Source organism: Prinia subflava, chromosome 18 (assembly GCF_021018805.1).
Source record: "Prinia subflava isolate CZ2003 ecotype Zambia chromosome 18, Cam_Psub_1.2, whole genome shotgun sequence".
NCBI lineage: Eukaryota > Metazoa > Chordata > Aves > Passeriformes > Cisticolidae > Prinia > Prinia subflava.
This window is the reverse complement of record NC_086264.1, coordinates 13,916,045-13,939,076: the sequence shown is the minus strand read 5'-3', so window position 1 is coordinate 13,939,076 and position 23,032 is coordinate 13,916,045. Positions and strand designations below refer to the sequence as shown.

At 45.1% G+C, this 23,032-nt stretch overlaps 2 protein-coding genes across 11 annotated transcripts in view; both read left to right on the top strand.

The window, feature by feature from the left end:
* The window catches only part of ARHGAP24 (Rho GTPase activating protein 24), a 114,977-nt gene extending 106,474 nt beyond the window's left edge, over positions 1–8,503 (top strand). For 6 of the 7 annotated variants that reach the window (XM_063415021.1, XM_063415022.1, XM_063415023.1 and 3 more), the window contains 5 exons: positions 1,248–1,380; positions 2,125–2,198; positions 2,609–2,730; positions 4,534–5,596; positions 7,783–8,503. In XM_063415021.1, the coding sequence (XP_063271091.1) occupies positions 1,248–1,380; positions 2,125–2,198; positions 2,609–2,730; positions 4,534–5,596; positions 7,783–8,026 (1,636 nt within the window). In that variant the 3' untranslated portion in view covers positions 8,027–8,503. The remainder of the gene's footprint in view (positions 1–1,247; positions 1,381–2,124; positions 2,199–2,608; positions 2,731–4,533; positions 5,597–7,782) is intronic. The other variant, XM_063415020.1, reaches the window with a different exon arrangement.
* A 138-nt stretch (positions 8,504–8,641) lies between these two features.
* MAPK10 (mitogen-activated protein kinase 10) overlaps positions 8,642–23,032 on the top strand; it is a 68,370-nt gene continuing 53,979 nt past the window's right edge. For all 4 annotated transcript variants that reach the window (XM_063415029.1, XM_063415028.1, XM_063415030.1 and 1 more), the window contains exons 1-2: positions 8,642–9,266; positions 10,254–10,393. The gene's annotated coding sequence lies outside the window, so the exon portion shown is untranslated. The remainder of the gene's footprint in view (positions 9,267–10,253; positions 10,394–23,032) is intronic.

Below are 23,032 nucleotides of genomic sequence, written 5' to 3'. Positions count from 1 at the left end.
AAGAAAATACATAATAATGCACATTGTGCATTTTCTGTTTCTTATTAATAAAATGAGCAAAATTTAGTGCCCTCTTCTGTGATTTTTCAGAAATCAGAGGGAAAGGTAGCAGCTTGCAGTACAATTTTTTATCTGAACCGGGGAAAGCACGTAGAACATTCCAGTAAGGATTTGAATAAATGCTTGAGTAGTTAAACCCAGGGATGGAGCCAGACATCATGCAAGAAAGATTTCTTCATGCTAACTTGTGCCTTATATCTAATTTCTACTTACTTATTTTCAGATAAGTACTCCAAAGTTAACAGAGTGCAACTTTACACACCACAGAAACATTAAAGCAAGTGTGATTGCACTGTCTGAACTTGTGATTGGGCTCCTTCTCCCTGTGTTATTTTTAGTGTGCCTGATAAACAGCTGAGGCTCCTACTAGCTGCATCCAAAAACCCCTTAAATTTCTGCAAATGCAGTGTGGAACACACATGTTATATCAGGTCTTTGGCTCTTGGCCTGTTCTGCAGGCATGCTGACATTTTCTGTGTGGTGCCTCAGCTTATTTGGTACAGGATGGAGATAAAACTCATTTCCCAGGGATTTATGATTCTGAGTGTAAAGTATATCCAGGTTTTCATTGTGAGAGTACAGCTAAAAGGCACAGTAGTCATTTAGTGGGAGCCCACAGGAAAAAGATGCATGTCAGGGAAAGAGCTGTAATTCCAGTAGGTAGACTTCAAATAAATACCTGTGGTGTATATGGTTTCCTTTGAAACCTGCTGCCTGAATACTGGTAACAGAGGGCGTGGTGATGAAATGGAATTGAGACTTGCTGGGCGTGTTTTGGGAGCTGGAGCCACCATCTCTAGTAGGAGAAAAATTCCCAGTGTGTAAATGCCATGTTTCTGGCTCAGGTGAAACTGAAAAGTGTCATTTAAGATGAATTTTGCATGTCTGAAGGGAGGAGATGCTTGTGAAGAAGAGGCAGGCTCTATCTCCTGTCTCTGCAAACAGGGCCTTACCCGTAATTATTTATGGTAATAAATCAGTCACACTGACAGACATTTGCCTGTGGCTATCCTGAGTTCTTTATAGGAGAAACAAAACACCAAAAAACGTACAGGTAGGGTTTGTGAATATGTGTATTACTGATGAGTAAAGTGTGGGGTGGCAGTGAAGAAGTGTCAGGTTTTAGCTTGTCAGTCTCAGGATCATCCTGATTCACGGTAATGGCTTCCTGTGTTCTGCGCCGACAGCAGCACAGATGTGCACACCGTGGCGTCCCTGCTCAAGCTGTACCTGAGGGAGCTCCCAGAACCAGTCGTACCGTATGCAAAATACGAAGATTTTCTCTCCTGTGCCAAAATGCTCAGCAAGGAGGAGGCGACGGTGAGTTGGTAACTGGAGTAAGATGAAATAAAAGGCTGTTCCAGTTTTCAGCTGCTGGTTTTCCTAATGTAAATGAGCATCTATTAATTGAAGCAGGTTTTGTATGAAAATTTTTGCCACCTGGGTCCTTGGGAATTCTAAGTAAAGGTGGGTAACATTACTTTAGCTGTATTTATTGCATGTCACTGAATCCAGTTCAGGTGAACATCACTGTAGTCAATAGCTTTCATTTTGCATGGAAGAGATGTATATTTTCATGGATTAGACTCTGAACTATAAAAGGAAGGGTCTTGATGGTTGCTGTTCAACTCTTGCTGTTAAATCGGGAGTCTTTTATTAGTCAGAATCTAGTATGGACCAGAGCTGGGTGAAATAACCAAGTTGTTTGTTGTAGGAAATGCCAGCTAGTTGAAACCAGAACTGTTCCCGGAAGATTTAGCCTTGTTATCAGCAGGAGGAATGGAGCTGCTGGTCAGAAAAAAAGAAAGAATGAAAGAAAAAGAAAAGACAGGATGAAACCTAGATATTTATTTTCTTGTTTCTTTTTTTCTGGAGCTAATCCATGTTAGCCTAATCCAGAATGGGTTCTACAAGCTGTTTCTGATCATGACCTGTATTTAATGCTGCAGCTTTAGTGCTGTGTCTGTTGTAATTGGAATTGCTGACTTCTAAAAAAGAAATCTCTGATAAAATATTAAAAAACTGTGCCTGCTCACTCTTCATTTTTCCTTACACCTCTTAAAGGGCCTGAAAGAACTGGTGAAGCAAGTGAAGAGCCTGCCAGCTGTCAATTACAATCTGCTGAAATACATCTGTAGGTGAGTGCTCTAGCAAGAATATCACAGCAGTGTTTATAAGTGTGAGCAGACAGACAGAGCTGTCTGTCTCTGTGGCCTGAAGGAAAGACATTACTCACACTTGGAGGACTGGAGAACTCAGGTGAAGGTACTAAAATGGTACACTTACTGCATGACTAATTAGTAATCTGCTCTATCAAGATTGTGGATTTTCTTTCATAAGCAGGCAAGGAGTGCAAGAAAGAAGTGAATATATTTCTATCCTCTGGATAGGACTTTGTTTTTCCCATTTCTAACTGCACTTATTGCCTTTGTTTGCATTTGGAATGCAATAGTTAAATGATGCTAAGAAACAATCGCACTATTAGACTCTTTTTTTGTTCTAATTTTCCTCCTTACATGTTCCTTAAGGACCTCTTTCTTCCCCACAGATTCCTTGATGAAGTCCAGTCGTATTCAGGTGTAAACAAAATGAGTGTACAAAACCTGGCTACAGTTTTTGGCCCCAACATCCTGCGCCCCAAAGTGGAGGATCCTCTGACTATCATGGAGGGTGAGCTCACTGTACATGACTTGGTAGAGAAAAGAAGAAAGGCCTTTAGGTTTATTACCAGCACGTACCAGTCCATGCAGTAGGTGCAGTAAGTTCCATATATCTGTTACACAGAGACAAAAATTTGCAACCTGAATGAGATTTTGGGTTAAATCTTGCAAGGTATTTTGGAAGGTACCGAAACGTGTGGTATTGCAAATAGACTTTGCAGGAGATTGTTCTGCCTTGGCAGCTTCACTGAACATGGACCTTCTCTCAAAACTCCTGCAAGCATGGCATGTCCTTAGCACATGCAGCTGGAGTGCAGTTAATATTTCACCTGTGGTTCTTGAGGACAAGGAAAAGCTCAGGTTCACGCTGCAGTGACCCGTGTAGAACCCCCACGAGGCTGTTGTGTACTGCATGCCTTCCTGAGCAACAGGAATCACTTTACAGCTGCATTCTCATTTACAGCCATATTCAGCTGGAGCATTTTTCTGTGATTAAGACAAAAATGTGGACGTGACTGTGTCCTCCTGTGACTTCCTGCGAGTCATCATGGCTAGTGGGGAACCGTATCTTTATGATGGGGATGAGGAGTTGGTTTTGTTTGATTCAGCAGAGATTTCTTTGAGAATTCCAGCCATGAGGAAGTTTTTTCCTGTCAAATGCAGTTATAAAAGTTTCCTGAGGACAAAGCAATGTTTGTAGTCAAGTTCTGCACACAGCAGGTAACATTCTCAGAAGGATGCAGCTACATGTGCCAGGGGATAAGTGAATTTTCCTACTGCTTAGTTCTAAAGTATAATTTTGCCTCAGCAAACAAACGAGAACACCTAAAAAAGATGTTGAGTACCCACGTTGAATTGACTCTTGGTACTTGTATTTTAAAAGGGAGGGATGTAAAATCCAGAGTATTATGAAGGAGTTGATGTGAAATAATTCTGCACAGTGAGAATTTATTGATTAGAAGAGCACAGCATGCCTCTGAAAGCATTTTAACAGTTTCAAAATGAGGTGGTTATTATAACTACCTTGACCTTGTTCCTGAAATATTCTTAATCAACCTTAATGAGGGTGTGCTTAGCAAAACAGAGTTGCACATCTTTATCCTGCCAAGTCCAGTTCTAAATGCTAGTGTGTAAATCACAGTGCAGTCAGGTGCTGTGCACACCAAGGGGCTGTTCTTTAGAGGAAAGGTGGCATCTATTACAGGGAGCAGCAAGCTGTGGTCCTGCATTGCTTCACAGTGTGCTGTCACGTGGCATGGTTCTCTGGCTGCGTACAGTCTCACCATGGAGTGGTTAAATGCATTCACATTAAATTAATTCTGTCTCATTACTGCACTGTTTTGCTTCAGAAGACTAAAATGTCTGTTCCAGCAGTGCAAATCCCTTGCCTGCCCATTTGCTGGTAAACTAGCAAACACAAGTGCTGTGCCAGAATGAGACTTTGGATTTAAAATGTTCACCAGATTGAGTGGAAAGCCATCATTTAGAATGATGTTACCATGTTCTGCTCATTATCTCCTCCTGTGGTCTTCATGGGATGCAGTTACTGTCACGGTAACAGCTTCTTTGCAAATGCTCCCATTGTTTTTAGGGGTCTTGTGTTGGAAAGAAGAGACACTGCTGATGTGGCTCCATAGCCAAGAGGCACTCCAGCCTTGTTAAACATCCAGGGCGTCACACAGATGGGTGCATTGTGTCAATGTTTGTATAGGCTGAATGTTTGCTAATATTGGTGGAATCTGGTAGATAAAATACATTTATGCTTTAAATAAAACAGGCCATTCATAGCCACGTACTTGGTGTCCCCTTTCAGGTACAGTAGTAGTCCAGCAGCTCATGTCAGTGATGATTAGCAAACACGAAGAGCTGTTTCCCAAGGATATAGACCCTCAGATGGGACCTGAGGTGTGCAACAACAACAACGAAATTCCAAAGAAAACCCCCGCAGGGCAGCTACAGAACCAAGAGAACAACAATACCAAGGAGACGGCAGTGCGGCGCTGCTCCTGGGACACTCCCGAGTCTCCCCAGAGGGGGAACGTGGACTGTGAGTCTCCCACAGCCCTGCCAGGCAGCAAGACAAGCAGCCCCAGGAACAGCATGCAGAGAGCGGACGTCACCAGGAGCCCGCCCCTGACGGTGAAAAAGAACCCCGCTTTTAATAAGGGCAGCGGCATCGTCACCAACGGCTCCTTCAGCAGCTCGGTGGAGGGCCCCGAGAGGGGCCAGCCCGTGCCCGGCTGCTCCCTGCAGAGCAGGAGGGCGTCGTCGCTGAAGGCACCCGTGACCAGGATGGGCACGCAGAGCGTGCCGGGCGGGGCGGCGCGCGCCGGCGGCACCGACGGGCACAGCGGCGCCGGCACCCGCAGCCCGGGCTGGGCGCCCAACGGGGCCGTCACCCTGAGGGACAGCAGGCACAGGGAGCCCTCGCTGGGCGAGCCGGGCCAGCACAACAGGCTCTCCACCTACGACAACGTCCACCAGCAGTTCTGCGCGCTGAACTCCGATGACAAGCAGAGTGTGGACAGTGCCACCTGGTCCACGTCCTCGTGTGAAATATCCCTCCCCGAGCACTCCAACTCCTGTCGCTCATCCACCACCACCTGCCCCGAGCAGGACTTTTATGTGGGTAACTTCGAAGACTCTGTGCTGGATGGGCCACCGCATGAAGACCTCTCTAACCCAGGTGACTATGAGAACAAAAGTGACAGGAGGAGTGTGGGGGGCCACAGCAGCCGAGCCACCAGCAGCAGCGATAACAGCGAAACCTTTGTGCCCAACAGTACCAACAACCACAGTGCTTTGCACAGCCTGGTCTCCAGCTTGAAGCAGGAAATGGCCAAGCAAAAACTAGAATATGAGACAAGGATAAAAAGGTAAGATGGTTCTGTGCTCTACCATCTGACAGCCTTTTGCAGAGTAGATCCAAGTTTTTCCTCTCGTGTCTTGCATTAGTGCAGTCACTACATTGTGTCACTCACTAGGTGCTTGCCAATGGGCTTGTCATCTTTCAGTGTTGACTCTGCTTCGTTGATACTGTGATCCAGAGGGGTTTTTTCAGAGCAGTTGTTTGCCATGGTTGTGACACGCTATCCTGTTGGTGTCAAAAGTAAAGCCAGAACTTTGAGTATCTGTATAAACTCTAATTAACAAAATCCATAGGCTCTCACAGTGTTTCCATTAGTTCATGCTTGTTCTCGAGAGAAAGGCAACTGTCACCTTTCAGTGAAAGCAATGCTGTGGCATATTGCCCTTGTAGTTTTTGGGACAGGGGAGATTGCTGGACTCCATTGCAGTCCTCATTCCTGTTGAGAAAGTGCAGCATCTGGGAGTTACCTGTACTCATTGTCCTGTCTTTGCTGTGCTGCTGAGCCTTTCCTTCAAAGCTCAGACCTGTTAAAAGAGGGCAAGGGAGGGACGTGTCTTTGTCTACAGACGGTGCAGACTCTGCTCATACAGAGCAGGGTTGCTGGGTGGGTGGTTGTAATGATCAGTGAATAACTCGGAGTCTGGGCTTAGCGTTAATTAGTGCACTCAGCAGTGCAGAGCTGAATGTGCTCCCTTTGTTAAAAAGGTTCTTCAGTCAAGCTGTTGGGGACTTTCTGTTCTCACCTCTGTTACACAGCAGCTCTGTGACTGGTACCTCTGGCACTGCAAGTCACAGATCACAACAGGAGAGCTGCTGGCAGCAGCAGCTGCCAGTCACAGTGCAGCCTGCAGAGTGCTGGAGTCCTTCACTGCATCACCATTTCCAGCACGGTGTGCAGTGTGTGGAGAGCTTCACAGAGGGTTTAATGTGTGTGCTGACTGGGTTTAGTACCACTAACATCACAGGATGGTTTGGGTTGGAATGGACCTTAAAGATCAGCCAGTGCCAACGCCCTGCCATGGGCAGGCACACCTCCCACTGTCCCAGACTGCTCAGAGCCCCGTCCAGCCTGGCTTTGAGCACTGCCAGGGATGGGGCAGCCACACCTGCCCTGGGCAGCCTGTGCCAGGGCCTCAGCACCCTCACAGTGAGGAGGTTCTTCCAAACATCTGATCTGAGCCTGCTCTCTTCCAGTCTGAAGCCGTTCCCCATTGTCCTGTCACTACAGTTCCTGATGGAGGGTCCCTCTGCCTTCCCTGTAGGCCCCCTTCAGATCCTGGAAGGCTGCAATGAGGTCTCTGTACAACCTTCCCTTCACCAGGCTGAACAGTACAAACATTCACAGCCTGCCCTTGTAGGAGAGGTGCTCCAGTGCTCTTACAACTTCATGGTCCTCCTCTGGACTTGCTCCAACAGTTCCATGTCCTTCTTCTGCTGGGAGCACCAGAGCTGGACACAGTATTCCAGGTGGGATCTGAGCAGAGCAGAGCAGAGGGGCAGAATCCCCTCCCTCACCCTGCTGGCCACGCTCCTTTGGATGCAGCCCGGGATACAACTGGCTTTCTGGGCTGTGGGCACACAGTGCCAGCTCATGTGGAGTGTCCCATCAGCCATCAGTGCCAAGCCCTCCTCAGGGCTGCTCTCAGTCTCTCCTCTGCCCAGCCTGTGGGTGTGCCTGGGGTTGCCATGACAGAGGTGTGGGACTTTGCCTTACTAAACCTCATGACACCTGTATTTACAGATAGTGCAGGTCCATGCTGGCAAACAGACACAGCAGGCAGCTCAGCTGAAGGGAGGAGATGAGCAGTGAAACAAAGGCACTCGGGGCACTGTTCTGATCTTGCAGGTAACACTGCTGCAACCAGCAGCAGCTGGGAGTCAACACTTGGGAAGTAAAGGGAAGAGTTAGCGTGCTCCTGGAGAATTAGGTGGAGCTGTTTGCTTCTGTGCCTTTGCAGTTCAAAGGCATTTTCTAAATGAGCTATCAAAGAGACAAACGTATTTTTTTAACAAACTACGAAAGAGCTTCCCCTGTGAGAACAGTTCATGGATAAAGCCATGGTTTCTAGATATGCCCATTCAGTCTAAGCTTTAGAAATGGAAAGACGTGTATGTTTCTGTTGGTGGTGTGCATTTCTGCTTGAGTGAGTGAGGAGTGCTCAGGAGCTGTCTGCTTTTATTTCCTTCATGCAGCCTGGAGCAGAGGAATCTCACCCTGGAGACTGAAATGATGGCCCTGCACGAAGAGCTGGATCAGGAGCGGAAGAAGTTCACAATGGTGGAAATCAAAATGCGTAACGCAGAGCGGGCCAAGGAGGATGCAGAGAAGAGGAATGATATGCTGCAGAAGGAAATGGAGCAGTTTTTCTCCACTTTTGGAGAATTGACAGTGGAGTCTCGCAGACCAGAAAGAGGCAACACCATCTGGATCCAGTGAACTGTGGAAGCACAGACTGTGGGACGTGGGGAAGGGCTTGGGGTATTATACTGTATCAGGTGGCTGGTCACCTGTCTGAGGCTAGTACTCAACAAATGTTACAAACCCGTGAAGGAAGAAATCATACATACATTAGCACTCATATCTCCAGTGTGTACTTACCAAGTTATACTCTTTGAATGCTTCATGAGACTACTGTCAAGTGTTACAACTGGATATGTGTATATAAATTTAAAAACCACCTTAGAGCAAGAGATGTATCTGAAGAAATATTTTAATGCAAGTCTTGTATTTAAACTGGTAAATTGAGATGTTGTTGCAATCAAGCTTTATATAAAGGCTTTTCTCCCTTGCACTTAACATAATAAGCTATTTTTGGCATCGTGTTACCATCAGCTTATTTTGTATATCAAATGTTTCTTTGTTTTGTTACCCCTTTTGCTGGGGAGTGAAGATAAACAGATCTGTTAAGGTAAATGTGTGGATGGTTAGCCCTGATTTGCATTGCCTCCAAAGAGCAGGACTGAGAAACTGAAGTGTGCCCTGGGCAAAATGCAGCAGTGCTGGTTCCACAGGAGTGATGGCCAGGGGATGGAGTTCCAGGGCACCCCTGCTGTAAAACGACAAGGGAGGATACGGAGTCAGCCTGGACTGGGGACAGTGACAAAGGCATAAGCAGCTGCTTGTTTGGGAGAAACATGGGTGATGGAGTAAGAACTCGAGAGACTCCGTAGGGGGACTTACGGAGAAGTTAATGACATGAGCAGAGTTTTTGCTGTACCCTGAAGAAGGCCTGTGCCTGATCACTGCAGTTCAGAGCAGGGATCTAAACCAGTTGTTCAGATGATACCTGACTTACCTCTGTACTCTGGGTGAAAATAATTCCTTTCTGTAGTGCTGGTGAAGGGACACACAGGGAGCTGTAATGGGGATTGTGGTGGCCTTATTGGTGTGATGGGTATAAAAAAGAAAAAAAAAGGAAAGAAAAAAAAAATCCACTGTAGAAGTTACTGAGGCAGCTGGCAACAAACAGTAAATAAGGAAGAAAACAACCAACAAATTCACCACTTGCATTTACAGTGTGCATTAACGAGTTATCACACTGAATGCTTCAGGAGATTACTGTCAAGTGTTACAACTGTGAAAGTTCCAGGCTCTTGGCATCACCAAGGGAGCACCTGGAGGGAACATCCTGGAGCATCTCAGCATGCAGAGTGCCAGTGGAAAAGAAACAGCATTTGTAAGTTAATCATTTGTTTGGCATCTTTAAACACAGTGAGTATAACCTGTATTTTCTACACCATGTTAAGGATGTTTAGTTTTAACTTAGGGTTTAGGACTGCAAGCAGTATTGGTAGGAATGGTTGTTGAGACATCTTGGCTACCCTCTAGTGTCTCTTAAATATATTGCAATTATTTTTTAATTCCAGCTGAAAAAGAATGATGAAGGCAGCTTCAAAGAGCCTTCTTGGTTATAGTATGGATATTAAACAGGTACTCATTTGGTGTGGGAATTACACTGGGAAGCAAACACGAGGTTTTGAATTTCAGGGCAATACAGAGCATTGCGTGTGGTGCTTGTGGGTGGAGAAAACGGTAAGGGGTTCACGCAGTGCATCTGCAGTATAGCTCATAAAGGCAGTTCTTAGGATTCTTAACTGGTAAGGTGCTGAATATAACTGAGACAACTGGTTTTAGCACCAGTTTGTGTAATGAAACAAGTCATTACTGGCCAAGCTAACAGTGTTACCTGCTGCAAGAGAGCACCAAGTTTCAAGTATCAATTAAATTAAGGTTAATAGATTTGCTTTCAGCTCTTTCTCACAGGTCTGTGAGCTCCCCAAGTTAATAATTTGTTCTATGAGTTTACTAGCCAGCTCCAAGATGAGAATGGCAGAACAGCTCTTTTTATCCAAAAGCATAATTTCAGGATGAGCAGGCTAGAGTTGAGGGACAGAGAGTAAGAGAGAGATTCCCACTTCCCACTGTTAATCCCATCTCTGACCACATCCTGGGAACACTGGGATGGCTGCCCATACCCTCATGTGCCTGTGCACAGCAGACTGGAAGAGTGGCAGACACACCCAGAACTCTTGAGATTGGATTCTGGTGTTCTGCTTTGAGAAGCTTTTGTCTATAGTGATAAACTGTAGTAAATACTTGAGACCGCTGGATTTAAAATTTAGGGTGTTAGGGGTTTTTAATGGAGAGTTAATTTCTCACTTAGTGAAGGCTGCATCGGCTAGAGAAGACTAATGGACAGCAAATGTTTGAGACTACTTGTGAAAGAAGATTGTGTCAGCCAGGACTGAGAGGAGGAAATGCTGCTGTCTGACCAGAAACGCCTTCCCTCCTGCTTGTGGAAAGGTAAACACAGCCTGGAGGCAGCTGGGATGGAGTGTCCTGGTGGGGAGGAGAGGACTGGTGTTCCAGCAGCAGCACGGACACGGCAGGGCTCCTGCTCTGTGCACTGTGAGAGTGCTTGGTGCTTCAAGGGACACTGGGGGAGAGAATTAGGGTGGGTTCTTAAAAGCTTTGCAGTACAGTTTGGAAAACAGCCTGGGAGTGGGGCATGAGGATAGAGAAATAGTACTGAGGACCACGTGTCTGGGGAGGTGATACTGCCTGCCACCAGAGAGCAGATTGAACAGAGCTCAGGGGGAAGGAACCGAGGCCGGGGCACGGGTGAGCTGCTTCATCCTTGCAGATAAGGGATGGGGATGTCACAGAGCTGAGCCAACCGCCTGGGATCGGAATAAAGTTTTAAAGCGTATTTTATATATAGATATACACACACACGGCTTATATAACTTCTTAAAATACAAGTCTTGCTCAGGTAACTGAGATGTATTTCAAGGAACCAAGATTTAAACTTTGCATGTATGTCTAAGAGCTGTGAATTACTTCTTTATCACTTCTATACTAACAGAGAAAAGATTTTTCAATTACCCATTTTTTCCTGGCCTTTTTAACAAAGACTCTCTGAAGAGTGGAAGTGTAGCTTTTTTCCCCTTTGATTATTTGTTATGGAATTCTCTTTTACAGTAGCTGCAAGCTCATCCTAATTTAGGATTTGTAGGGGGAAAAAAATACAAAGGACTAGTTTCTAACTCATGCTGCTTACTGACAACATACAAATAATCCTGCAAGCAAAGTAATTTTCCCTACCTCTTCTATTTTTGAGGGTGTGTGTTCATTCACCAGCTGGAATTTATGCCTGAGTATGGCAGCAGTACCATAGAATATTTTCAGGTTAAGAAAGATATGTTTATTGGCCCTTTTGATGGAAATAAAATAAAAAACTTTGCCAAGCCCCATCTTATGAGCTGTGCGGCGATACAGCTAACTCATAAGAGATCAGGGCTTTCTCTTGAAACTACCTGAATATTAAAAAAAAATAAATAAAGAAGTGTTTCATTTATCTGGGACATGTTTTCCAGTCCAGGGTGTAGAAACCATTAACTCAGGGCTACTGCAGCATCCCTGAAGCGCCAGAGGAGGGCAGCCTTTCAGAGCAGTGCCTTGTTATCCTGTGGAAAACCCTCTGATGCATTTTCTGCCTGGAAATCGATGAGCGTTCTGGTGGAGTTCTTTGTTACAGAAACCACTGTCCAGCTGCAGCATGTTGTGTCTTGTCTGCAGGGTCACAGAGCTTAAAAGGTTTCTCTCTGTGGTGCAGTCTGCATTTTAAGCCTGAAGCTGAGATTAAAAAACAAGGGCAATCCAATATGGGTGTGGAATTCTAGTTCTGGGTTTTCTTCTTTAGCCTACACTGTGCTTAACAGATTGTGGAGGGTTAATCTCTTTTTCCTCTTACATGTAAGGGGTTGCTTTGGTTCATCGCTCAGATCCTTCAAGTCCTTTCAATGACATTTTCTTTAAGGAAAGATTGCAACCTTAAAAAGTTCTTTGAATAAGGACAGCCATTACTGTGGGTGGTATACAAAAAGCAATTATTGCTGGTAGTTGTTGCAAAAGAGATTCCTGCACGTGTGCAGGTCTCTAAGATTACCACAGACAGTGCAGGAATTGTGTTCAGCTGGAGCTGCCTGTCTCCATAAACTCTGGAGGACTGTGTGACCTCCACATTTATACAACTTTAATACCTATATAAAAAATTAATCAGTTCCACACAAGTTTGCAACTGTGTTCACAGGAAAAAATTGCAAACATTATTTTTCAATCTTGATCTAAGATTCCTTAGTACATGATTGTGATGTCAGACAACTGCTTTGAGATTGTATTGCATCAATTGTGAGAACTCAATCCTTATGAAATGAAAACAATAGATACTTCCACAGAAATCAACAGAAGTAGCAGGAGTTGAATTCTCTGCTGAAGCAGCTGCCTGGGTCCCATCAAACAAAGCGTGCCCAGCAGATTGAGGGAAGTGACTCTGCCCCTCTCCCCACTCCTGAGTGCTGCATCCAGCAGGCCTGGATGGGATACTGGGAAGGAATGTCTTAGCAGGGTGGGGAGGAGCTGGCACAGGCTGCCCAGCTGTCAAAGGTGATAAAAATGACAGTTTAAGTGGAAACCAAACCAACCCCCCCGATTCAGAGTTATGATTTGTAGTATATTTCTGTCGGGAGGTTTAGTTAAGGGGGGAATTCAGGTGCCAGAGATGGATGGGATTTCCTATTCAAACCTTTAAGGGTTTTACTGGCAGGCAGGTGTTCTCAAAAGAGTATTTTCTTTAAAACATTTCTGTCTGTGTGCAGTGGTTTTTTAATGTCATTGTTGTGTTATTTTAGAGGCAGTGCAGCAATCAATTTAGTCAGGCCCCAACAACAGTGTTTCATTATGCCAGGGTAATTCTCCAATGTCGACATGCAATAGCATTGGTCTTATTCTGAGATGTGTTTATTTTTAGTCCCTTCCATTATCCCCGAATTGTCAGGTTTCCAGCCTGCTTATCAGTTTTCTTAGGATGGTCTTGGGAGCCTCCAGGTTTTGAAAGAAGTCTGTCACATAATCTGCCTTTTTATCCTGCTCAGTTAGCAATTTAAATGCAGAAAGAGGAACTGCTTACACTGAGCCACCACAAATACAACAAATAAATAAAAATACCCACAGATATATCTATTATGTGCAGGTAAAATTCACCAAGAATTTTGTATCCTGCTATTTGGGTATGTTTGTAATTACAACTCTCTTCTTGATTGTTATTATTCCCAGGATATAGCTGGAGCAAAGAGATTTTTCTTTCAGCAATGTGTACTTGTGTCTGCATTAGGAAATAAGTGTGAACACTTGCCATCATTTCAGGAGTTACTGGTTTGCTCACTTGTCAGGAGACAGGAGTTCCTTCTGTGGTGTCTGTACACCAAACACTGTCCTTGAGGCTGACGTCCTGCAGGAGGGTGGGTGTGCACGTGGGGCTGGACGCAGCAGGGACAAATCCATCAGAGCTGCCCTGCCTCATCCTGCAGGTGAGGGCTGGGGCTGAGTGCAGGGACTCCCGTGTCATCCGTGTGTGTGAGAGCTCCGGGGCCTGCACCCACACAGACTGCAGGGAGGGATTCTCTGCTCCTGGGAGAACTGCTGTATAGCCAGCTGTGAATCCCTCTGGCAAAATAGATTGGGCAGAGGTGAAGATAAATGAGAGCCTCTCGGTAATAATGCATTTATTAAAAGCTTCCTGTAGCATTTTGTTCAAATAAACACCTAGTGCTGAACATGAAGACTAACAAAAAAACCCAAACCCCAACATTTGCTGTTCACCCATGAAACAATGCATTTTAGCTCAAAGTTCTAGGTGGATCTGGTCCTGTTGGCTGTACTCCCTGTTCCCTGTGCAAGGCTTTTGCACTCAAAAAATGGAAATGGCAACGTGCCATACACCACATATTGAAATTGCACTGTTGTAAAAGCAAGGAAAAACGCACTTTGCAGCACTTTCACTTATCATTCAGTGCCAGCTGGCAGCGTGGGATTGGAAAGGCTATTGGTTAGTCTTTTATATTTGGTCTTGCTTGCTGTGTGATAAATAATAGGTCTGTCTTCCCTGACACCTTTTATCTAGGGTCTTGAACTGTTTGAGCTGTGTCTGTGGATGGGAAGGGTTTAGTTTAACAGCCTTTGCAGGTGCTGGATTTTACAGGCTTGCATGATACAGTTCTTTACATGACTGTGCTGATATGCACAGAGGATCTGTGTGGTGCAGCCTGCAGCCTGCGCCTGTTCCACTGATCACAGCCAAAACCAAAGGAAAAGAGGCACGGAGGCAGTCACCCCCATTGCCTTAAAAATGATCATGTGCTGCTAGTGCTGACATTCTATAATCTTAGTGCATAGCCTTAGTTGGGCCTGTGTGGTTTCCTTGTGGGAGCAGAGACTTGCTAATGTGCAAGAAATGTGTAATCATGGCTTGGTAAGTGAAGGCATCACCTGGTGAGCTTGAGAAAAAAATCAATGAGCTGTCCCAGCTCCTATGTGGGAATTAAATTTGAGAAACTGAGAAACAATTCCCAAGCAAGTAATGTACCAAGAAAGATTTTATAAGAAAAGTCAGTATATTAAAAGCTTTTGAAGCAACCCAGGAACCAGAGTTTTCAGTAGCAGAGGAGGTTGAGCCATCTCTCAGCAGGGTGCTGAATTCCATGTAGTTCACTGAATCTCCTAATGCACTCTTTTCCCATTTCAGTAAGTCTCTGCAACTTTGAATACAACACTTTTTAGCCAAGAGAATTATTTAGTCCGTATCTTCTAAATCCTACCTTGGGGAACATATTATTGTCATGGTAACATAGCCAAAGATTTTGCTGTTAGCTCAGGATAGGAATCTGTATTGTTTCAAAATGTATATTTGGAGAACAACTTACTGAAATCATCAATATTTATTCAGCAGATAATATCTTCAGACAGGCTGGGCACCATCTGTCACAGTCTGATTTAATTCTATGGTCATAGCAAAGTGAACTGACAGTGTGGAATTTTTCACAGAAGTCAACTGGAAGTGTGTCAGGGTTTTCAGGTAAATATGAAATGTTACAACTGATGGCTGTGCCTTCATGTTATGTAAATGGGGAAATACTCATTTCAGGGAGGGATTGGTTTCTGTTTGTTTGCAGTCTGGAACAAGTTTAAATTCTGTTTAGGACTCTGTTGTACTGGAATAATTTATAATTGAATCCTACATACATGCCTTATGTATCCCTGCAGGGAAAATTGAGCATGAAATCATTTGCTCTGGAAGAGTTACTGAATACAGGAAGTGGCAATTTTAAAAATTAAATAAGACTTGAACAGTTCATGGCATTACCTTCAGATGGCAATTTAGAATTAAGGTTGTTTTATTTTTTCATGTTCAAGCAATGATCAGTACAACTCCTTAGGGCACCTACTGTTAGTCTGTCTTTAAGTATTCTTCTGGTGCATCTTTTGTGCTGATTGATTGTTTCCTTCACTTAAACCCCCTTTTGCAGAAGTGAGTCAAGGGGACTGTCCAACAGCCCTGCCCGGTGGTGTCACTGCCTGCTCTCAATTACCAGATTGTGTCTCCAATTACGTTTTTGATTGCATCATCTCTGTACTGGCCAGGCCTCATGAAGGTAAAAGGAAGGTGTGGATTGTGCTTTTCCACCTCAGAGCTGTATGGAAAGATGACCTGATGCTGCTCATTGTTAATTCTCCGTCTCAGTTTAGTTCTGTTATGTTTGTTCATAACAAAAAAATCCCGAGTTAAAGTGTACACTTCTTCATGGTATGGCAGTGAAGAGGTAGTGGGAGGAAAGGGAGTGAAAGAAGGGTTATAGGAGTATGTGTAGCTTTCTTACATTTTTAAAAAGCCTTTCTCAACCATTGGCATAATAACAATGTGGAAAATGTAATGGCTTTAAAGGCCTCTTGATGGGGATGAACACAAAATCCGAGATTATTATTTCTTTTGTCTGGGATAAAGTCCAGGTCAACCTTCATCAGTAATTTTTCCTTGAGAATGAGACTGAATAAGAGCAATGAAGGCATTGCAAATTTTTGGATTTTGTCAAAAACTAGCTGAGAAGTTCAGTACAGTGGAGGGTTGCCTGGCAGACAAATGAGAGATGCAAATAAAGAGTTTGCTATATTGCATCCTCAAGCTTGAAAAGTAACTTTGGAACAAAGACATTCTTGGATTTCGTGTGCAGTGGGTACAGCTTGAGGGCATCAGAAATCATCCCCAACTCTGCTTAGTTCTGTGAGCAAAACCTGCAGTAGTTCCTGTGTTTAGTGGTGGTTTTTGGAAGTGGGATTTGTGGCAGTCTGTGCTTCTGCTGGGGAGATCTTCAGCCGGTCCGTGGCTTCTGAGGGGCTCCCGGAGCTGCACTGCTCGTCCATCGGAGCAGGAGCTGTGCATAGCTCTGGAGAGGGGTGTGATTTTAGTATGTTCTAAAATCGCTCTCCCGAGCGGGGAACCTGGCTGAATTTTAAAGATGTGTACATTTTCAGGGTGATGGACATTTGTACTGTTGTACAGCAGCGAATGTAAACACAGGAGCAGCTCCACACTGCTGCCAGCGCCTTCCCCCCGCGCTGCTGCTGCCGGAGCTGCTGCCGGCTGCTCCCGGGGCTCTCCGCTCGCTCGGCGGGCCGAGCATCCCCGTTCCCGGGCTCTTCCCTCGCTCCATCCCCGTTCGTTCCCGGCCGCTCCGTGCCGCAGCTCGGGCTCTTCCCTGGCTCCATCCCCGTTCCCGGGCTCTTCCCTCGCTCCATCCCCGTTCCCGGCCGCTCCGTGCCGCAGCTCGGGCTCTTCCCTCGCTCCATCCCCGTTCCCGGCCGCTCGGTGCCGCAGCTCGGGCTCGTCCCTCGCTCCGCTCGCTCTGACGTCACTGGCTCCCGCGTTGCCATGGCAGCCCCATCCCGGCTCGCTGCGCTCTCTGCGCTGCGCGCTCCGCGCTGGTACCGCGGTGGTACAGCCGGACCCGCGGCGGTACAGCCGGACCCGCCGCGGTACAGCCGGACCCGCCGTGGTACCGTACCGCGGTACAGCCGGACCCGCCGCGGTACAGCCGGACCCGCGGTGGTACAGCCGGATCCTCCGCGGTGGTACAGCCGGACCCGCGGTGGTACAGCCGGACCCGCGGTGGTACAGCCGGACCCGCGGTGGTACAGCCGGATCCTCCGCGGTGGTACAGCCCGCTCCGCCGTGGCACAGGCGCATCCGCCGCACAATGGTTTCCAGGCGGTGAAAGAGCGTGATTCAGCAAGCCGCTCTTCCCCCTCCCCTTTTATTTCATTATTATCGGACATTTTGCCTCCCCTTTTTCTGTTCTCTTCCACCCTCTCCCCTAGGCTTTTATTCTGTTCTTTAAAGGAAAACGGTGATTTACCTCGAAACCAGCTGCCCATCTTTTTTTTGTTGTTGTTTTTCCTTATTTTCTCCTCCCCCTCCCCCCCTTATTATAAATAGCCCATTTTAATTTTTTTCCCTCGGCACTGTTTGGAATGTGATTTTAAAGTACCACCCGAAGTCGCCGTTTGGGGAAAAGGCTTCTGGACGAGGAGGACAGCTGGCGAGCAAGGAATGGTGGGTGCTGATGCTGATCTTCTTTCACTAACTGCTTCTGCAGGGTGGGGGGATGGACAGTGATTGCTGCTTGAGAAAAACAAAATGTTTTAAAGCAGGGAGAGGGGGAGAGGGGGAGGTTAATGAGGTAAACTGCTCAGCAAAGCAAGCAGGCTGCACCTGTCCATTTTGTGACAGGGAAGCGGCATTCCCTGTGCTGGGGCGGGTTTGAGCTGTGATGTTTGGGCACTGCAGGTACCAGGACAGCAGGGCAGGGGCTCACCGTGCTCAGTGTGGTTTCACCAGCTGGCTGCTGTGAACGTGGGCCTTCACCCGGCCCCATCACCTCCAGCCCTGCCTGGGGGGCAGCGAGCTGTCCTGGCTTGCAGGTCATAGAAAAATGAAGGTATTAGGGGGGCTGTGTGGTCCCTACACAGCTGTACAAAATCTGGATGTGGAAAAATAAAAAGAGGGCAAGGAGCTGGAAGATTCAGAGGGCAGGAGTCTTGGCTTTTTGCAGAGTGACTGAATGCCAAAAAAAAAAAGAGAAAAAGCGTGTCTTTGGAAGTGTTTGACAGACCCTGTTGGATGTGGGGCTGGGGGCTGTTTTTAAGAAAGTAGCCTTTAATCATCACCCTTCCACGTTACTCAGATTCAGGTGAACAACCCGGCCCACTGGGTTTTACAGAGCCACAAGAGCTTCCAGGAGAAATGTTTACAGCGAGCTACAGGCCGGGTATTTTGCAAAAGAGAATTAACAATCTGGAGATGCTGCAGTGAAATCAATGTTGCTTTGCAGGGAAATCCTCTGGCAGAAAAAGCTGCTGCTACAGGAAGAAGTGTGGGGTTTGTTTTTTGCAGCAGAGTGACATTATCAGAAATAGCAGAAATCTGCCTTGGCTAATTGAGTGTCACAGCAGTGCATAATAATCGGGCAGAGCTCCCCTGAACCATGATGGGAATGTTTCACACATTCCTGGGCTGGGGCACTGTAGACTTGTTTACCTGGGTTCCTTTTGCTGCAGAGCTTCCTGACATCTCAGTGCAACTTTCCCTCCTCTGATGCGTTCACAGCAAGTTCTGCCAGAGGCTTCCACAGGGACAAACAGGCACCGTGTGAAAATGCAGATCTGGAGGGACATTATGGCACAGAGTAGGGATTTATTGGGAGGAAAACACAAATGAGTGGTTGTAAGTGATCAGAGGAGTCTGGAACCAGCTCGGTGGAGGACACTGAGGTTGTCCTGCAAGCCCAGCTTCAGCAAAGAGAAGAGTTAAGATGGACCAGACTGGTTTGGTTCAGCACAGGGCTGTTTGTCTCTGCTCCCAGGTAACATATCCCAGTCCCCTTGCCTTGGGGAAATGGGTGCACCAAACCTCCACTGTTTTAACCTTCTTTCATTCATTGCTGTGTAATCACTGGTCAGGAACACTGGAGCAGTATTTTCTCCTGTGGTCCTCTGCCTGTCTGCTCTGCTGGCAATGGTGGCACAGGAATTCCTTCTCAGTGGGCTCAGCTAATGACTTTGTCTTACAGGGATGCAGATGTGAATGACAAAGGTGTTTTGACCTCAGCCATTAAACAATATAAACAATATTCTTTGTCCCTGACCCTCAATAAACTGCACTCCTGCTCAAAGCTCTCTCCTGCTGTTTCAGAGTATGCATAATTTTTCAGGGTCCTGTTGTAATTATGGTTTTGTTGTGGAGTATTAGGATTACAAGGATGTTTCTAAATAGGATAAGGACAGAAATCACTTACCATGAAAAACAAGTTAACCTCAGCTGCATGTCTGCCTGCGTGCAGAATGTCCTTCTCACTGTTAGAAAGCCCCTTCAGTACACACACACACGTTTCCATGAGCAGACACAGGGATGAGTGTTTTCCTGCAGGTTTGGGGTTTTTTTCTCTGCTGTCAGTGGCAGGCATGTTTGCAGCTGTTTTTTAGCAATTTAACAGTACTGGATCAATACATCTTCAAACAGTGTTACAGTACCAAATCTCACCTGGGAAAGCAAAGAGAGAGTTATCAAAATTTCACTGCCAGGGGATTGGAGAAGGTCATAAAGTTCACTTGTAGCTTACAGTTCATTGCAAAATGCATCCAGTTTAAGGGAGGGCCAAAGCAGGCCCAAAGGAGGATGGTTTTAGCATTGCTCTTGCAGACGAATCATCATTTTCTTAAGACTTGGAAGAGGGGAAAGCTGCATTTAAGGAAAGGCCTCCAGCTTTAAAATTGGCAATCTCAAACTGCTGTTCAGTAGATGCTACCCAGTTCCTTGGACCATTCCAAATTACAGAAAATATTGCCAGCTTGCTGATAAATTTTCAAATCCAAGTAAATTTCTGGGTTTTTTATCACAAGCATTCCATACCCACAGCCCTTCCCATTCCACTGATTACATTTTGAGCTTATAATAATAGCACTACTAGAAATTATGTCCTGAAAGCCTGATTCTGATTCTGATTGCAGAATCACCACAGTTGCTGCTGTGTTATGTCATCAGGAGTAAAGGAGAGAGTCTTCACTGGACTACAATACTGAATATATATATATATATATAAATTCTGGCTTTCAATGCTCATATTCTGCTTTTGATTCTTGCACACTTACTGTTCCTTTTCCATGATTCTTGCATTTTGAAGGCTACTTGCAAGGAAAATGAACCCTCATAGAAGGACCACCAGTGATTAAAGTAGAAATCAAAACCACTGCAGGGGACAGGATGGGATTTCCTGGTCCCCTGTCCACTGTGTATGAAAGCTGCCCAGCTGTCCTTGAGCTGCTCTGCTGTGGTTTGGCCTGATAGCTGTTGCTTTGTTAGCGAGCTTCAGAATCAGTCTAAGGCAGGAGATTCAAGTCTCAAAACTTTCCAGTCTCACTGGTTTTTTATACAGTGAGATTTTTGGTAGGAGTTTCTGTGTATGAACTTGCTGCTGGTGGTGGTATGATCTCAGTCTCATTTCTACACAAAGGATGTGAATTTGTGAGCTTTAGTGGTACCCTAGGACCTTCCTGACCATGCCTGGAGCACAGGGCAGTGTTGTTTCACAGCAAGGAAAGGAAAAGCTGCTGTTGTATTTTTAGGCAGGTTCTGGACTGAGGACAAGAGGATGCTGCTGACCCTGCGAGTGCAGCCCCTTGCTCACATCACAGCAGGGACCTGGGGAATTTGGGGGGTGTTAGACCTGATCTAACACGAATCTTTGGCTGTGCTGGACTCTCAGCACTTTTGTGAGGTAATAATCAGTGAAAGTTGGAGGTCCAGAAGAGCCTTCCAGGTTGTCTATAAGTTCCCTGGCTGCATGTGCTTTGTCAGTTGAACTTTTTTGTCACATGCTTTGTTTGTTTTTCAGAGGGTGCTAATTCAATAAACAGCAGTAGCTCACAGGCCTTTCCCGATGCCTGTATGTATCCATATCACACAGTTTGTAGAGCTGTTAATAAAGTCATGAGTTAAATTTGATTTCCATCCCCAGGTATGGTGGCAGGTGACTGTGTCCACATCTCAACGTGTTGTCAATAAAGCTTCTGCTCTTCCTTATTCCAAAGATAAATTTTGAAGATCTGGCCTGAGAAAGATAGATAGATAGTGTAGAAACAAAAATAATTATTTTAGATCAGTTTTATGATTTTTTTAGTGCCATCTGTTTCAATTTGAACAGTCTTGAACATGTGCTCTTGAGCACAAAGGCCTTGATTTTTTTTCCTTTTTTTTGCTGGTGGGGGAATAACTGTGACACACTTCTCCCATTTAAACAGCACTTCATTCTGCATTATTTTCTGTCTCCTGCCTTTCTTCTTTGTGTGGAAGAAAGGAAATTTATGGTACAGATACTGTCTGAATGGGATGCATTATGGTATTATCAGAGGAAAACCTAAAGTCTTTGTTATATGACAGCAGATATTGATATTCCAAGTTAGATTAGTTTCTGAAATTTTCTGTGTCAATCAGACTTGGAAAATAAACCCCAAATATTTCTCTCTTTTCTTGTGCTTAGGGCTAGTGTTAGAAACCTGAACAAAGCAGGCCAGACTCAAATGTCAGCCATGGCAACCCATGCATGAAGTTGATGCTTTGAACTATTTCCTATAGATGAGACATAGCACATGCTGTAATGAGTCAACAAAGCATTATTTCATTAAATCACACTTCTTGGCAAAAGTAAAGCCAAATGCCAAAAGAGGCTTAATGTCCAAGTGCACGCTGATTTTTTTCCTTTTTTTTTTTTTGGAGGGAGGAGGCAGAGAAAATTAAAGTTACAACTTGTAGTAATTTTTAGTACACATTAGCATAATGCTGTCATCTTATAATGAGTTTTCCAAGTGTATAATTTCTGCATTGCACAGTTATCAGATGGAGCACATTCAGAATGTGCTTTCAGAGGAAGTGTTAATATAGCAAAATAATTTTAAAAAAGACCCTACACATGCAGTGTTCTGAGCACTATTTAAAATGGCAAAATCTGTTTCACTACTTCAAAATCCACAAATTTGGGCCGATATTTGTAACTAATGTGTTCCATCTCTGATTTGGTGTGGGGGGAGAGGAAAGGTTGTTTTGTTTCTCTTAGAGATGACTGAAGAAGATTGTGGGGAGTTGTCACAGATTTTTTTCGCATATATCTCTTTATCCTTGGATAGGGAAATAGTGAGAACAGTGATGAAATCAAGGAGTCTTTTAAAAAATACTTTGTAGCTTTAACTGTCTTAAGTCTGCTAATAATTTCAATGCATATTTCATACATAATAAGTAATTCTGGCTCTGATAATTTCTTTTGAATTTACAACAAAGCCTGGAACCATTTTTTTAAAATAGTATTATTTTGCATTAGTTCTGTGTTTAGGAGCATCCAGATAACCCACTAGTTGTAGATTATGAGAATTTTAAATAAGCTGGCAACAGCAAAGTGTGTATGATTTATGGTAGTTGATGGAGTGCTGCAAATAAAGGATTTTGTTGCCGTGTCCATGATGAATGGTTGCTAAGCAGACATTGCATGAAATTTTTATGGTGTTTTGTACATGTTAATGCAATTAGCTGATAGTCATGGCAGCTCAGTTCCTCTCACCATTAACATTATTAAAATTGCTGTGTAAGTAGAAAATTGCTCTTAAGAAGCTGGCTGATGATAATCCCCAATCCTGGTGGTTTTGCATTTAGTAGTGTATGCAGTGCTAATTTTGGAGCACAGTGGTGCTGCTGTCTACGAGCAGTGTGATCCCTTGTCCCCCAGGTCACCAAGGTGTCTCTATCTTACAGCTGCAGCTGTTGGTATTTGCTGTGTGGTGTTTCACTTACCCATGGCTCTGCTCGGGTTACTGAGTTCAGAGCACGTCTGAGTCACCTCCTCCCGCTCTGCTCTTCCCCGTTCAGGTTTTAGGGTGGGTCATCACTCAAATGCCAGGTTTTCAGAAACATGAAATGTGTCAGAAGAGCTCAGAGATGTCATAGGGAGAGAGTTGCTTGAGAAGTTTTCTCACAGATGACACAGCATTAATAGGCAAAATTAGTTA